This window comes from Physeter macrocephalus, chromosome 7, assembly GCF_002837175.3.
Source record: "Physeter macrocephalus isolate SW-GA chromosome 7, ASM283717v5, whole genome shotgun sequence".
Classification (NCBI taxonomy): Eukaryota; Metazoa; Chordata; class Mammalia; order Artiodactyla; family Physeteridae; genus Physeter; species Physeter macrocephalus.
In genome coordinates, this window is record NC_041220.1 from 74,460,483 (window position 1) to 74,474,542 (window position 14,060).

At 40.4% G+C, this 14,060-nt stretch overlaps 1 protein-coding gene across 3 annotated transcripts in view; it reads left to right on the top strand.

Annotated features, from left to right (window-relative positions):
• CDS1 (CDP-diacylglycerol synthase 1) overlaps nucleotides 1-14,060 on the top strand; it is a 69,463-nt gene that overhangs the window by 4,782 nt on the left and 50,621 nt on the right. Inside the window, exon 1 of one of the 3 annotated variants that reach the window (XM_055086061.1) lies at nucleotides 8,465-8,525. The exons of 1 other annotated variant lie outside the window; for it this stretch is intronic. In XM_055086061.1, coding sequence (XP_054942036.1) covers nucleotides 8,507-8,525 — 19 coding nt within the window. In that variant the 5' untranslated portion in view covers nucleotides 8,465-8,506. Of the gene's footprint in view, nucleotides 1-8,464; nucleotides 8,526-12,112; nucleotides 12,259-14,060 lie in introns of those variants that run through there. One more of the 3 variants, XM_055086062.1, reaches the window with a different exon arrangement.

Sequence of the window (14,060 nt, forward strand, 5' to 3'; positions counted from 1 at the left end):
CCGCCTGCCAATGCAGGGGATACGGGTTCAAGCCCTGGTCTGGGAAGAACCCACATGCCACAGAGCATCTAAGCCCGTGCGCCACAACTACCGAGCCTGCGCTCTAGAGCCTGCGAGCCACAACTACTGAGCCTGTGTGCTGCAACTACTGAAGCCCACGTGCCTAGAGCCTGTGCCCCACAACAAAGACAAGCCACCGCAATGAGAAGCTCGTGCACCTCAACTAGAGAAGGCCCCCCGTGTGCAGCAACGAAACCCAACCCAGCCAAAGATAAAGAAAGAGAGAGAGGGAGGGAGGGAGAAAGAAAGAGAGAAAGAAAGAGAGGAAGGGAGGGAGAGAGGGAGGAAGAAAGGAGGGAGGAAGGAAGGGAGGGAGAGAGGGAGGAAGAAAGGAGGAAGGGAGGGAGGGACAGAGGAAGGAAGGAAGGAAGGAGGAAAGAAGTGGGAGTGCAGATGCTGATGAGGGTGGGCAGTCCCTAGGAAAAAGAAAGTAGACATGGCGTGGAGAGTACAGGTGGTTGGAGTATTCAAGGAAAGGAAAGAAGGAATTGAGGTTAGATACAGAAACATTTTGAAAAGCAGAAGAGGTCAGTGTTTGATGCTTTAAATTTTCCCAGTAAAGTAGGGTCTGAGAACCACAGAGCTTCAAGAGATCTTAGAAACAATTTAGTTCAACCATACATATATACATATACATGTGTGTGAGTGTGTATATATATATATATGTGTGTGTGTGTATTTTTAAATAATAAACTTGCCCTAGACTGTGTTTGTTATTGCCCGAAATGACCTCAAGCGGATAGCAGAGCTGGAACTAGAGCTCATCTCTGACTGGGACACCTTTGGAATGTCGTTTTAGAGAGCGCGATGTAAGACGAACTGGAGGCAACTGGCAGAATTATCAAACTCAATGAAGATTCAGTTGACTAAAACAACACAAATTTGTTATGCATTGAATTAGCATAGTTCTTAACTCAGTAGCAGTAGTAGTCATAATAGTTGATGCTTGTAGAGTGATTTAGAGAAAACAGTAATGTCACGTCTTTCTGTTTTTGTTCCTCAGCTCTATGGGTTAGGAATATTTCCCCTTTAATAGCTGAGAATAGGAAAGGTACTGGGAGTGATTGTGGTCGTGAATGCCAGGACAAAGGCGCCAGAGAGGAGTGAGTGAGCCGGGGCGCCGGGATGGGACACAGGGTCGGCAGGAAAGTGGACGGAAGCTCAGAGAGGGCTGTTGAAGCCCCGGATGTGGATTGAGCGAGATTGAGCAATTGCAGTGAAGCTAAGACCTGATTGACTGGACCGGAAGTGAGAGGGAAGGGGGCGCACAGGGAAGCTGTGGCCAGTAGGGGGCGCACAGGTGGACTGGTGCACTGTCAGACGAGGACCCCGTGTACTCGTATGTGGGGATGCTGCTCTGATACAGATTTGGGTTTGTGAGGTTGAAGGTGAAAACAGTCTGGAGGTCAGTTAACTTCTGTCCCTCCTCATTTGAGATGGGTGTAGTTTCTTTCAAAAATATTCTCATATTTAAAAAATAAATTTTTAATTTTGGAACTTGTGTTTGCATAAATTCTTCACTTTGGTACACTTCACTGTGAGTTGTCTTGGTGTCACTTGAAGGTGTACTAAACATTTTCTATATTTTTCCCATCTAAATATAGGCCATGAATAAAATATGAATATGTAGATCTAGATGTCCAGAATAAAATATAAGTTGGTACTCCCCGATTGTTCATCAATTGTTAGTCACTGTTATCACCCAGAGAAGTTTCCATGTTGTCATTTGCAGCATATTCATTTTATTTAACAACAGTTTTTGAATGCTGGCTCCCCAGATATCACCAACCCACGAGTTGATAAGACAAAGTGGAGTTTATTGCTTCCTGTGGTGAGGAAAAACATCACCTCAATACTAAGCTTTGGCAGAGCTTGGAGGGGGAAAGGCAAGGTTGAATTTTATTGAGAATTGGAAGTTTGGTTTAAGGCAGGTCTTTTAATGCAGGGTCTTGATTAGGACTGGGTAAGGATCACAGTGTAACAGTTTGGGATTGGTGGCAATAGCCAGGCAAGGATTTTGAGGCAAGGGTTCAAAGAGTTTTAGGAGGAAACTTGTTCGTTGGTGCTTCCTATTAAAGGGTTGATGTTTTTCAGAAGTTGTTGTGATGAACAGTTAGCTCCAGAGCAAGTATCTGGGAATAGTAAAGCTATGGTAATGAAGACGATTGGATTCTAAAGTCATGTTCATGGAGGCAGTAAGCTTTGTGGGGTGAAGGCATGTAGTTTCTTTCTCACATCTTTAAAATACATGGAAACAATGAAGAGACTGAGAGAAAATGCTGAGATCAGTAGTATAACCTACCATTCTTTCAAGTAAGACCTGTTTAGCTTCAAGATTTTTAAAAGGCCCCCTCCTTTTAGGCACAGAGCTCTGTGTCATTTGAGGGTTTCCTTTTGCTTGTTTGCAATTTTAATGCTGTACTAGGTACAGGGAGGGATCAGTGTGAACCTCAAGGGACCTATAGTGGAGAAGCTGACCCTGATTGACTTACTTTTTAGGGGACCAGGTGTAAAAGGGGTGGAAATTGTGATTGATTTAGTACATTATCCTTTATTGCATTCTAAACTGCTGCTTACCTTCATTAGTTTAGAGACTTTGGAGCCATCATCTTGAATGGTCTGGAATCCCATGCCCTTGTTCTTCCTGCTTTCCAGTCTCCAGTATTGAGAAGCACCTCAGTCCTCTTTGCCTGTCCGCTGGCTCCTGCGCACTCTTCAGGAGTCACCATAAGCTACAAGTGACATACACTAAAGTGACCATACTTACACTGTGCAGTTGGACATGTGCAACACCAGTGAGTTCATCACTGCGGTAAAGATGATGAACAAACCCCGTCACCACTAAAAGTCTGCTCCTGCCTTCTGTAATTCCCTTTCTACACCTTGATAACCACTGATCTGCTTTCTGGCACTATAGATGAGTATGTATTTTCTAGAATTTTATATAAGTGGAATTCTATACATACATGTATGCATATACACACATGCATACATATGTATACATATACATACTATATGTACATTTTGTCTGGCTTCTTTTATTTGTTTATTTGTTTTTAATTTATTTTTTGGCCGCGTTGGGTCTTCATTGCTGCGCGCAGACTTTCTCTAGTTGCGGCGAGCAGGGGCTACTCTTCATTGCAGTGCTGGGGCTTCTCATTGCGGTGGCTTCTCTTGTTGCGGAGCACGAGCTCTAGGCACATGGGCTTTAGTAGTTGTGGCTTGCGGGCTCAGTAGTTGTGGCTCATGGGCTCTAGAGTGCAGGCTCAGTAGTTGTGGTGCACAGGCTTTGCTGCTCCGCGGCATGTGGGATCTTCCTGGACCAGGGCTCGAACCTGTGTCCCCCGCGTTGGCAGGCGGATTCTTAACCACTGCCCCACCAGGTAAGTCCATGTCTGGCTTCTTTTTACTGAGCATAATTTTGAAATTCATCCATATTTTTGCATACTTCAATAGTTCATTTTTGTTGCTGAGTAGTATTCCACTGTATGGATGTAGCCCAATTTGTTTTTTTCAACATTTGAGTTGTTTCCAGTTTGGAGCTATTACAAATATAGCTGCCATGAACATTGTGTACAGTCTTTGTGTGGATATATACTTTCATTTCCCTGTGTCCCCCGCATTGGCAGGCGGATTCTTAACCACTGCCCCACCAGGTAAGTCCATGTCTGGCTTCTTTTTACTGAGCATAATTTTGAAATTCATCCATATTTTTGCATACTTCAATAGTTCATTTTTGTTGCTGAGTAGTATTCCACTGTATGGATGTAGCCCAATTTGTTTTTTTCAACATTTGAGTTGTTTCCAGTTTGGAGCTATTACAAATATAGCTGCCATGAACATTGTGTACAGTCTTTGTGTGGATATATACTTTCATTTCTTTGGGGCAGATACCTAGGAATGAAATGACTATGTCATAGGGTGGATGTATTACTTAACTTTTTAAGAAACTGCCAAACTGCTTTCCAAAGTGGTTGTACCATTTCACATTTCCACCAGCAGTGTGTGAGAGGCCCAGTTTCAACACATCTTTTCTGAGACTTGGTATGTTCAGTTTTAAATTTTAGCTATGCTAGAAGATGTGTCATAGTATCTTACTGTGGTTTTGATTTGCATTTCCCTAGTAACTAAGATGTTGAACATTTCTTCATATGCTAATTTGCCATCTGTGTATTGCCTTTGGTGAGATGTCTGTTCAAATATTTTGCCCATGTATTTTAATTGAGTTGATTGTTTCCTTATTGAATTTTGAGAATTCTTTATGTGTTCTGGACGCAAGACCTTTCTTTGACGTGATTTGCAAATATCTTTTCCCAGTCTATAGCTGTTTTTTCATTCTCTTAACACGGTCTTTTTTTTTTTTTTAAATAATGATTTTGGAAATCTTTTAGGATTTACTGTTTATTTATTTTTAAAATTTTATTTATTTTATCTACTTATTTTTGGCTGTGTTGGGTCTTCATTGCTGCATGTGGGCTTTCTCTAGTTGCAGAGAGCGGGGGCTACTCTTCATTGCAGTGCACGGGCTTCTCATTGCGGTGGCTTCTCTTGTTGTGGAGCACGGGCTCTAGGCGTGCAGGCTTCAGTAGTTGTGGCTCGTGGGCTCTAGAGCACAGGCTCAGTAGTTGTGGCACACAGGCCTAGTTGATCCGCAGCATGTGGGATCTTCCCGGACCAGGGCTCGAACCCGTGTCCCCCGCGTTGGCAGGTGGATTCTTAACCACTGTGCCACCAGGGAAGCCCAACACTGTCTTTTGAAAAGCAGAAAATTTTAATTTTGAAGTAGTTTTATCAGTTTTTCTTATATGAATCATACTTTTGTTGTCATATTTAAGAAATCTTTGCCTAACCCTAGGTCCCAACGATTTTGTGGAATTTTTATATCTTTATGTAAATGTCTATGACTTGTTTTGAATTAATTTTGTAAATGATGTGAAGTACAGATCAAAGTTTTTTCTTCTTCCTTCCTTCCTTTCACATATGGATATCTAATTATTCCAGCATCATGTATTGAATTTACCTTTCAACTTTGTTGAAGTCAGTTGGCCATAGAAGTGTGGATTTATTTCTGGACTCTCTCTTCTCTTCCATTGACATTTTTTTTCTTTTATGCCAGTACCACAGTAACAACTTTATAATAACTTTTGAAAACAGGTAGTGTAAGCCCTTCAGTTTTAGTGCTTTTCCCCAGGTGGTTTTGGCTCTTCTAGGTCCTTTGCATTTTCATATACATTTTAGAATCAGTCTGTACATTTCCACACACAAAAAAAGCCTAATGAGATGATTGGGATTGCATTGAATTTGGAGATCAGTTTGGAGGAAAATTGTCATTTTAATTTCCTTTCTGCATCCTGGCTACATTGCTTAGAGCTGTGTAAACTTGGGCACTTTACTCAACCTTTCTGAGCCTAAATTTTTTCAGTTACAAAAAGGATGTGATTATTTACTTATCTGTAAGGTAATGTGAGGTATAAATAAATCAATATTTGTAAAGTACTTTTGCTCTTATTTTCTAAGTACATTTTACTGTAGGAATTAGATTTACAGGGTAATAAAGAAAATTTAATTTTTCAACTTTCATCCACCATTTACCAGAAATACTTTCATTATCATTTTATATTTGGAAAAGAGTAGTCTTTCATAGTCTGAAGCCCTCATTTTATGTAAGTGCTACTGAGCTCCCAAGCAAGGTGACTTGGCCAAGATTACTCACCTAGCAAGAACAGTTGAGAACTATTTTAATCTTAAATGTTAGCATGAGCTGACAGACTCAGTTCATTCAACACATATTTACACAGTGCCTAATAAATGCCAGCCACTGTGCAAGGTCGTCTGCCAGCCTCTTGCAAGTCAAAAGTGAGGCCAGGGCTTCCCTGGTGGCGCAGTGGTTGAGAATCCCCCTGCCGATGCAGGGGACACAGGTTCGTGCCCCGATCCGGGAAGATCCCACATGCCGCGGAGCGGCTGGGCCCGTGAGCCCTGGAGGTGCTCTGCAACGGGAGAGGCCACAACAGTGAGAGGCCCGCGTACCGCAAAAAAAAAAAAAAAAAAAAAAAAGTGAGGCCAATAGTATTTCTTCTTCTCACAAAGCTTATGAACTACTGGGCAGGGTTGTGGCACATCACCATTATCAGCAAGTGGACTTTGAGGTGGTGTGCTGAAAGTCCAATGGTTTTATTTTTTAAGGAAACCAAGGGCTGAGTTTCTTTAGGGTAAGTGTTTTGCCTTTTGTCATAGTGCTAGTTAGAGGTGGAATCAGTACCGTCAGCCCTCATATCCGTGGGTTGCAAATCCGTGGATTCAACCAACTGTGGATCAAGATATTTGAAAAAAAAAAACAATCCCAGAAGGTTCCGACAAGCAAAACTTGAATTTGCTGCATACTCACAACTGTTTACATTGTACTTACAACTATTTACATTGTATTGGGTTTTATAAGTAATCTAGAGATGATTTAAAGTGTATGAGAGGATGTGTGTAGGTTATATTCTCTGATTTTTATATCTGAGGGTGTCCAGGAACTATTCCCCACCCCCCTTCCCCCACTCCAACCAGGTACTGAGTGATCACTGTACTTGCAACTCCTGACTCCTAGTCTGGTGCTCTTTCTGCAACCTGGTGATGTGCCCTATGGAGCCATTTCCATTAGTCACTGTCTCGACTACCACTCACACTATGTCTGCAGCGCTCTGGGTTACTGAAGGTGAAAAAAAAAGAGAGCAAAGCAAAGAAAAAAATGTGATGTGTTCCATCATTCTAGATGTCAAAAATCTGCTGGCATATCAGACTAACAGCAGGTTCCCTGGTGTTTTCAGGAGATGTCCTGTCTGGTGGTTTACTAGTCAACATCTCTCTTTGTTTAAGTTGCTCTGGGGCCAGCTGACTCTCAGTGTCACAGTGGAAATGTGACATTTGTTTCATTTGTCATTTTTGGTATAATGTCACATTTAATTTCATAATTGTTTAGTAAGAAAGTTGTAGTTAGTAAACAAAAGTTTATTAGTGCTTTATGAAAACTGATAATACTCCCCCAAGGCTAACATTTTATTTGTTAAGCCACTTAATGAGGAATTGGATTCAATAGTAATAATAGCTTACTATTTCATTGATCTAACTGAGTCCTTGGCATTATATTAAATGTTTCCATTTTATGGATAAAGAATCAGTTAGAAGGGGTGATGAAATTTGCCAAAACTTTGGTGCTAATAAAGACTGAGTTTGGTTTGAGATTCCTAAACATTTTGAATCCCTAGGCGCTTTCATTCCTAGTATCACTTCTGGCCCAAGATTCTCCTCAATGCTTATTCTGCCTGTATTCACCCCCTGTGAATATTCTCTTCCCTTTGACCCAGTTCAGTCCCCTTCCCCCAATTCCCCCCTCAGTAAACCACTCTCCCAAAGCATTTGTGTGTGTAGCACTCTTTAATGAAGTTTGCTACTAGGGGTGGGTATAGGAGGGGGGAGGACATAGGAGTGGAGGCTGTTCCTTACAGCAGAATGAACAACTTCAAAACTGAGCCTGAGGCAACTCTTTTCTTAAAATTCCTTAGCCACTGTATCCCTGGAGGTTCTACAGTGACCATCGTTGTGTAACGGCCCCAGCATACATACACAGTTCTTGTACATGCACTCTTAGAAGTCAGTTTGGGTTTTAAATAACTTTATAAAAAATCACACCACCAGAGCAAATGCTTTTGATCATAGTTTACCTATAAGTAAAACAGCAATGATAGTGTCTGTTTGACCTGTTTCATTAGGATTGTCTCTTTTTTAAAAAAAAGCATATTTTTTTCTGTACCTATATCCTTGTAGTTATTTACATTATACACAGTAATTGGTACCTTTTATCCCCTACCCATATCGTGCCTGTCTCCCCTTCCCTCTCCCCTCTGGTAACCATTAGTCTGTTCTCTATATCTGTGAGTCTGTTTCATTAGCTTCGTTTTTTTTGTTTTGTTTTGTTTTTGTTTGTTTGTTTTAGAGTCTGCAAGTAATTGATAAGGTGTACTGTTTGTCTTTCTCTGTTTGACTTATTTCACTAAGCATAATACCCTCCAGGTCCATCCACGTTGTTGCAAATGGCAAAATTTATTCTTTTTTATGGTTGAGTAGCATTCCATTGTATATATATATGTATACACCACATCTTCTTTATCCATTCATTTGTTGATGGACACCTAGCTTGCTTCCATATGTTGGCTATTGTAAATAATGCTGCTTTGAACATTGGGGTGCATGTATCTTTTTTAATTAGTGTTTTTTATTTTTTCAGATATATACCCAGAAGTGGAATTGCTGGATCATATGGTAGTTCTATTTTTAGTTTTTTTCAGGAACCTCCATACTGTTTCCACAGTGCCTACACCGATTTACAATCCCACCAACAGTGCACAGAGTTCCTTTTTCTCCACATCCTCGACAACATTTGTTATTTGTGGTCTTTTTGATGATAGTCATTCTGACAGGTGTGAGATGATATATCATTGTGGTTTTGATTTGCATTTCTATGATAATTAATAATGTTGAGCACCTTTTCATGTGCCTTTTGGCCATTCTTATCTCTTCTTTGGAAAAATGTCTATACAGGTCTTCTGCCTATTTTTTGATTGAGTTGTTTGGTTTTTTTGATATTGAGTTGTATGAGCTGTTTATATATTTTGGATATTAATCCCTTATCAGTCATAACATTTGCATATATTTTCTCTCATTCAGTAGGTTGTCTTTTTGTTTTGTTGATGGTTTTCATTGCTGTGCAAAAGCCTTTAATTAGGTCTCATTTGTTTATTTTTGCTTTTATTTCCTTGCTTTAGGAAACTGATCAAAAAAATACTGCTACAATTTATGTCAAAGAGTGTTCTGCCAGTGTTTTCTTCTAGGAGTTTTATGATTTCCAGTCTTACATTTAGGTCTTTAATCCATTTTGAGTTTACTTTTGTATATGGTATGAGAAAACGTTATAATTTCATTCTTTCACATGTAGCTGCCCAGTTTCCAGCACCAGTTATTAGAGAGACTGTTTTTTCTCCATTGTATATTCTTGCCTCCTTTGTCATAGATTAATTGACCATAAGTGCCTGGGTTTATTTCTGGGCTCTCTATTCTGTTCCATTGATCTATGTGTCTGTTCTTGTGCCAGTACTATACTGTTTTGATGACTGTGGCATTGTAGTATAGTATGAAGTCAGGGAATGTGATGCTTCCAGCTCCGTTCTTCTTTCTCGAGATTGTTTTGACTATTTGGGGTCTTTTGTGATTCCATACAAATTTTAAAATTATTTGTTCTAGTTTTGTGAAAAATGCCATTGGTATTTTGTTAGGGATTGCATTGAATCTGTAGATTGCCTTGGGTAGTATGGTCATTTTAACAATATTAGTCCTCCTAATTCATGAACATGGTATATCTTTCCATCTGTTTGTGTCATCTTCAATTTCTTTCATCAGTGTCTTATAGTTTCCTGAATACAGGTCTTTTACCTCCTTAGGAAAGTTTATTCCTAGGTATTTGATTCTTTTTGATGTGATTGTAAATGGGATAGTTTCCTCAATTTCTCTTTCTGGTAGTTCACTGTTAGTGTACAGAAATGCAATAGGTTTTTGTATATTAATTTTGTATTCTCCAACTTTATCATCATTGATGAGCCCTAGTAGTTTTTTGGTGGTGTCCTTAGGGTTTTTTGTGTATAATATGTCAACTGCGAACAGTGACAGTTTTACTTCTTCCTTTCCAGTTTGGATTCCTTTTATTTCTTTTTCTTGTTTGATTGCTGTGGCTAGGACTTCCAATACTGTGTTGAATAAAAGTGGCAAGAGTGGGCATCCTCACCCTGTTCCTGATCTTAGAGGAAATACTTTCAGCTTTTCATTGTTAGGTATGATGTTAGCTGTGGGCTTATCATATATGGCCTGTATTATGTTGAGGTATGCTCCCTGTATACTTACTTTGTTGACAGTTTTTGTCATAAACAGGTGTTATACATAAAAATTTTTGTCAAAAACTTTTTCTGCATCTATTGAAACAATCATATGATTTTTATTATTCAGTCTGTTGGTTTGTTGTATCATGTTGATTGATTTGTGGATATTGAAAAATCCTTGCATCTGGGACAGATCCCACTTATCATGGTGTATGATCTTTTAAATATATTGTTGGATTCAGTTTGCTAATATTTTGTTGAGGATTTCTGCATCTATGATTATCAGCGATATTGACCTGTAATTTTCATTTTTTGTGATATCTTTCTCTGGATTTGGTATCAGGGTGATGCTGGTACCATAGAATGAGTTTGGAAGCATTCCTTCCTCTGCAACTTTTTGGAATAGTTTGAGAAAAATAGATGGTAACTCTTCCCTAAATGTTTGGTAGAATTCACCTGTGAAGCCATCTGGTCCTGGACTTTTTTTGTTGGAGTTTTTAAAAAAATAAATTTATTTATTTATTTATTTTTGGCTGCATTGATTTCTTCAGTGATCCATTGGTTGTTTGGTAGCGTATTGTTTAGCCTTTTGTGTTTAGCCACGTGTTTGTGGTTTTTTGCATTTTTTTCTTGTAATTGAAATAGTGTTGTAGTCAGAAATGATGCTTGATATGATTTCAGTTTCCTTAAATTTAGCAAGGCTTGTTTTGTGCCCTAACACATGCAGCTTGTGATCTATCCTGGAGAATGTATTCTATGTGCACTTGAAAAGAATGTGTATTCTGCTGCTTTTGGATGGTATGTTCTATATATATCTATTACATTAATTTGGCCTAATGTGTCATTTAAGGCCAGTGTTTCCTTATTGACTTTCTGTCTGAATGATCTGTCCATTGATATAAGTGGGGTGTTAAGGTCCCCTACTATTTTTGTGTTACTGTCAATTTCTTCCTTTATGTCTGTTAATATTTGCTTTATTTATTTAGGTGTTCCTATGTTGGGTGCATATGTATTTACAGTTGTTATATTTTCTTCTTGAATTGATCACTTGATAATATCATTATGTAATATTGTTCTTTGTCTCTTATAACAGTCTTTGTCTTAAAGTCTGTTTTTGTCTGATATAATTATTACTTCGCTGGCTTTCTTTCGATTTCCATTTGCATGGAATACCTTTTTCCATCTCCTCACTTTTAGTCTGTGTGTGTCTTTAGATCTGAAGTTTGTCTCTTATAGGCAGCATATATACAGGCCTTGTTTTTATATGCATTCTGTCACTTTGTGACTTTTGACTGGAGCATTTGGTCCATTTACATTGAAAGTAGTTATTGATATGTATGTTCTTGGTGCCATTTTTAAAATTGTTTTTGCAGTTCTTTTTTGTTCTTTTCTTCTTTTGTTGTCTCTTATGATTTGATGATTATCTTTAGTGTTATGTTTGGATTCTTTCCTCTTTTTTGTGTGCGTATCTATTGTTGATTTTTGGTTTATAGTTATCATCAGGTTTATACATAGCAATCTGTATACATACATGATTGTCTTAAGTTGCGGATTTCTTAATTTCAAATACATTTTAACAACTGTGCATTTGTTCTTGCCAACCCTTACAGTGACTGTTTTCAACATTATATTTTACATCTTTTTGTTTTGTGTATTCCTTAACTCCTTATTACAGACATAGATGATTTTACTAGTTTTGTCTTTTAGCCTTCCTACTAGCTTTGTATGTGGTTGATTTACTACCTTTACTATTTATTTGCCTTTACCAATGAGCTTTTTCCTTTTGTAGTTTTCATGTTTCTAGTTGTGGCCTTTTCTTTTTCTCTTAGAGAAGTCCTTGTAACCATTCTTGTGAAGATGATTTGGTGGTGTTGAACTCTTCTAGCTTTTGCTTGTCTGCAAAACTTTTCGTCTCTTCATCAAATCTGAATGAAAGCCTTGCCAGGTAGAGTATTCCTGGTGCTAGGTTTTCCCCTTTCAACACTTTAAGTATATCGTGCCACTCCCTTCTGGCCTGCAGAGTTTGTGCTGAAAAGTCAGTTGGGAGTTCCTTTTTGCATAACTTGTTGATTTTTACCTTGCTGCTTTTTTTTTTTTTTTTTTTTGTGGTACGTGGATCTCTCACTGTTGTGGCCTCTCCCGTTGTGGAGCACAGGCTCCAGATGCACAGGCTCAGCAGCCATGGCTCACGGGCCCAGCCGCTCCACGGCATGTGGGATCTTCCTGGACCGGGGCACAAACCCGTGTCCCCTGCATCGGCAGGCGGATTCTCAACCACTGCGCCACTAGGGAAGCCCAGCCTTGCTGCTTTTGATATTCTCTCTTTATCTTTAATTTTTGCCATTTTAATTATGATGTGTCTTGGTGTGTTCCTCTTTGGGTTGATCCTGTATGGGATGCCCTGTGCTTCCTGGACCTGTATGTTTGCTTCCTATTCCAGGTTAGGGAACTTTTCAGCTCTTATGTCTTCCAATATGTTCTCTGCCCCTTTCTATTTCTCTTCTCCTTCTGGGACCTCTGTGATGCAAATATTAGTATGCCTGATGTGGAAGTGGAGCTCTCTTAAACTGTACTCATTTCCTTTTATTTGTTTTTCTTTTTTCTGTTCAGCTTCAGTGATATCCACTATTCTGTCTTCCAGTTCACTGATCTGTTCCCTTGTATCATTTAATCTACTGTTGATTCTTTCTAGTGTATTTTTCATTACAGTTATTGTGTTCTTCATCTCTTTTTGGTTCTCCTTTGTATCTTTTAACTCTTTGTTATGAACTTCTAACTTCTCACTCATCCATTCTTCTTCCAAGTTCTATGATAGTCTTTATGATCATTACCCTGAACTCTTTCTTGGGTAGATTGCATATCTCCACTTCACTTAGCCTTCTTCCAGGGTTTTATCTTGTTTCTTCATTTGGAACATGTTCCTCTGTTGCCTCATTTTGCCTAATTTGCTGTTTTTATTTCTATGTATCTGGTAGACTGGTTACATTTGACCTTGGAGAAGTGGCTCTTTGTAGGAGATGTCCTATGCATCCCAGCAGCACACTCCCCTCTGGTCATTAGAGCTGTATGCTATAAGCATGCCCCCTACGTGGACTGCATGGCACCTTCTCTCATGGAGGGCTGTCTATGTGGGTGATCTGGTTGGCGTGGCTTGCCCCTCGTCTAGTTGGTTGCTGGACCCTGCCATGTGCACAGGCTGCCAGCTGCTGTTTGGCAGGACTGGGTCACAAGGTCACTGGGTGCAGAACCCCAGGGGGTCCCAGGGCTAGTGCTGGCTCACTGATGAGCAGAGCCAGATTCTGGGGTGGGTGGTTGTGGGGCCTAGGCATCAGAACTGGTGTCAGACTGCTATTGGGTGGGACTGGTTCCTGACATAGCTGGTGTGCAACCCAGGGTGTCCAGAAGCTTGTGTCAGCCCCATGGTTAGTGGGGCCAGATCCTGGAGTGACTGGCTGAGGGGTGTCTCAGAGCTGGTGTTGTCCTGCTGGTGGGTGTGGCTTGTCCTGAGGCTAGAGGTGGCTCACTGGTGGGCGGGGCCTAAACCCATGACATTTGGGGGCCAGTACCTGCTCACTGGTGAGTGGAGCTGGGTTCCAGCGTCTCTGGCTGTAGGGTCATGGGGGTTCTGAGTCTAGTGCCTGGGCACTGGTGTATGGGGCCAGGTCCTGGGCCCTCTGGTAGACAGGGCTGTGTCCAGGGGTGGCTGTGGGCTCAGAGGTTCTTAAGGTAACCTGCCTTCTGATGGGTGGGGCTGCAAGTAACATGCTCAGCTAGTTATTTGGCTTGACGTATCCCAGTACTGGTGCCTGTAGTCTGGTGGGTGGGGGTGGGGTGGGGTGGCAGAGTGGGTCCCAAGGCTAGTAAGCTAGAAGGCGAATTCCAGATGGACACTTTCCAGCATCCAGTATCACTTGACAGCATCAGAATTCTAGATGGACACTTCTACATGGTAGAAGGACCTCCCCAAGATGGCTGCCGCCAGTGTCTATTTCCCTGGGGCAAGCCCCAGTTGTCTCCTGCCTCTACTGGAGACTTGCCAACATCAGCAGATAGATCTGACCCAGGCTTCTTTCAAATTACTGCTTC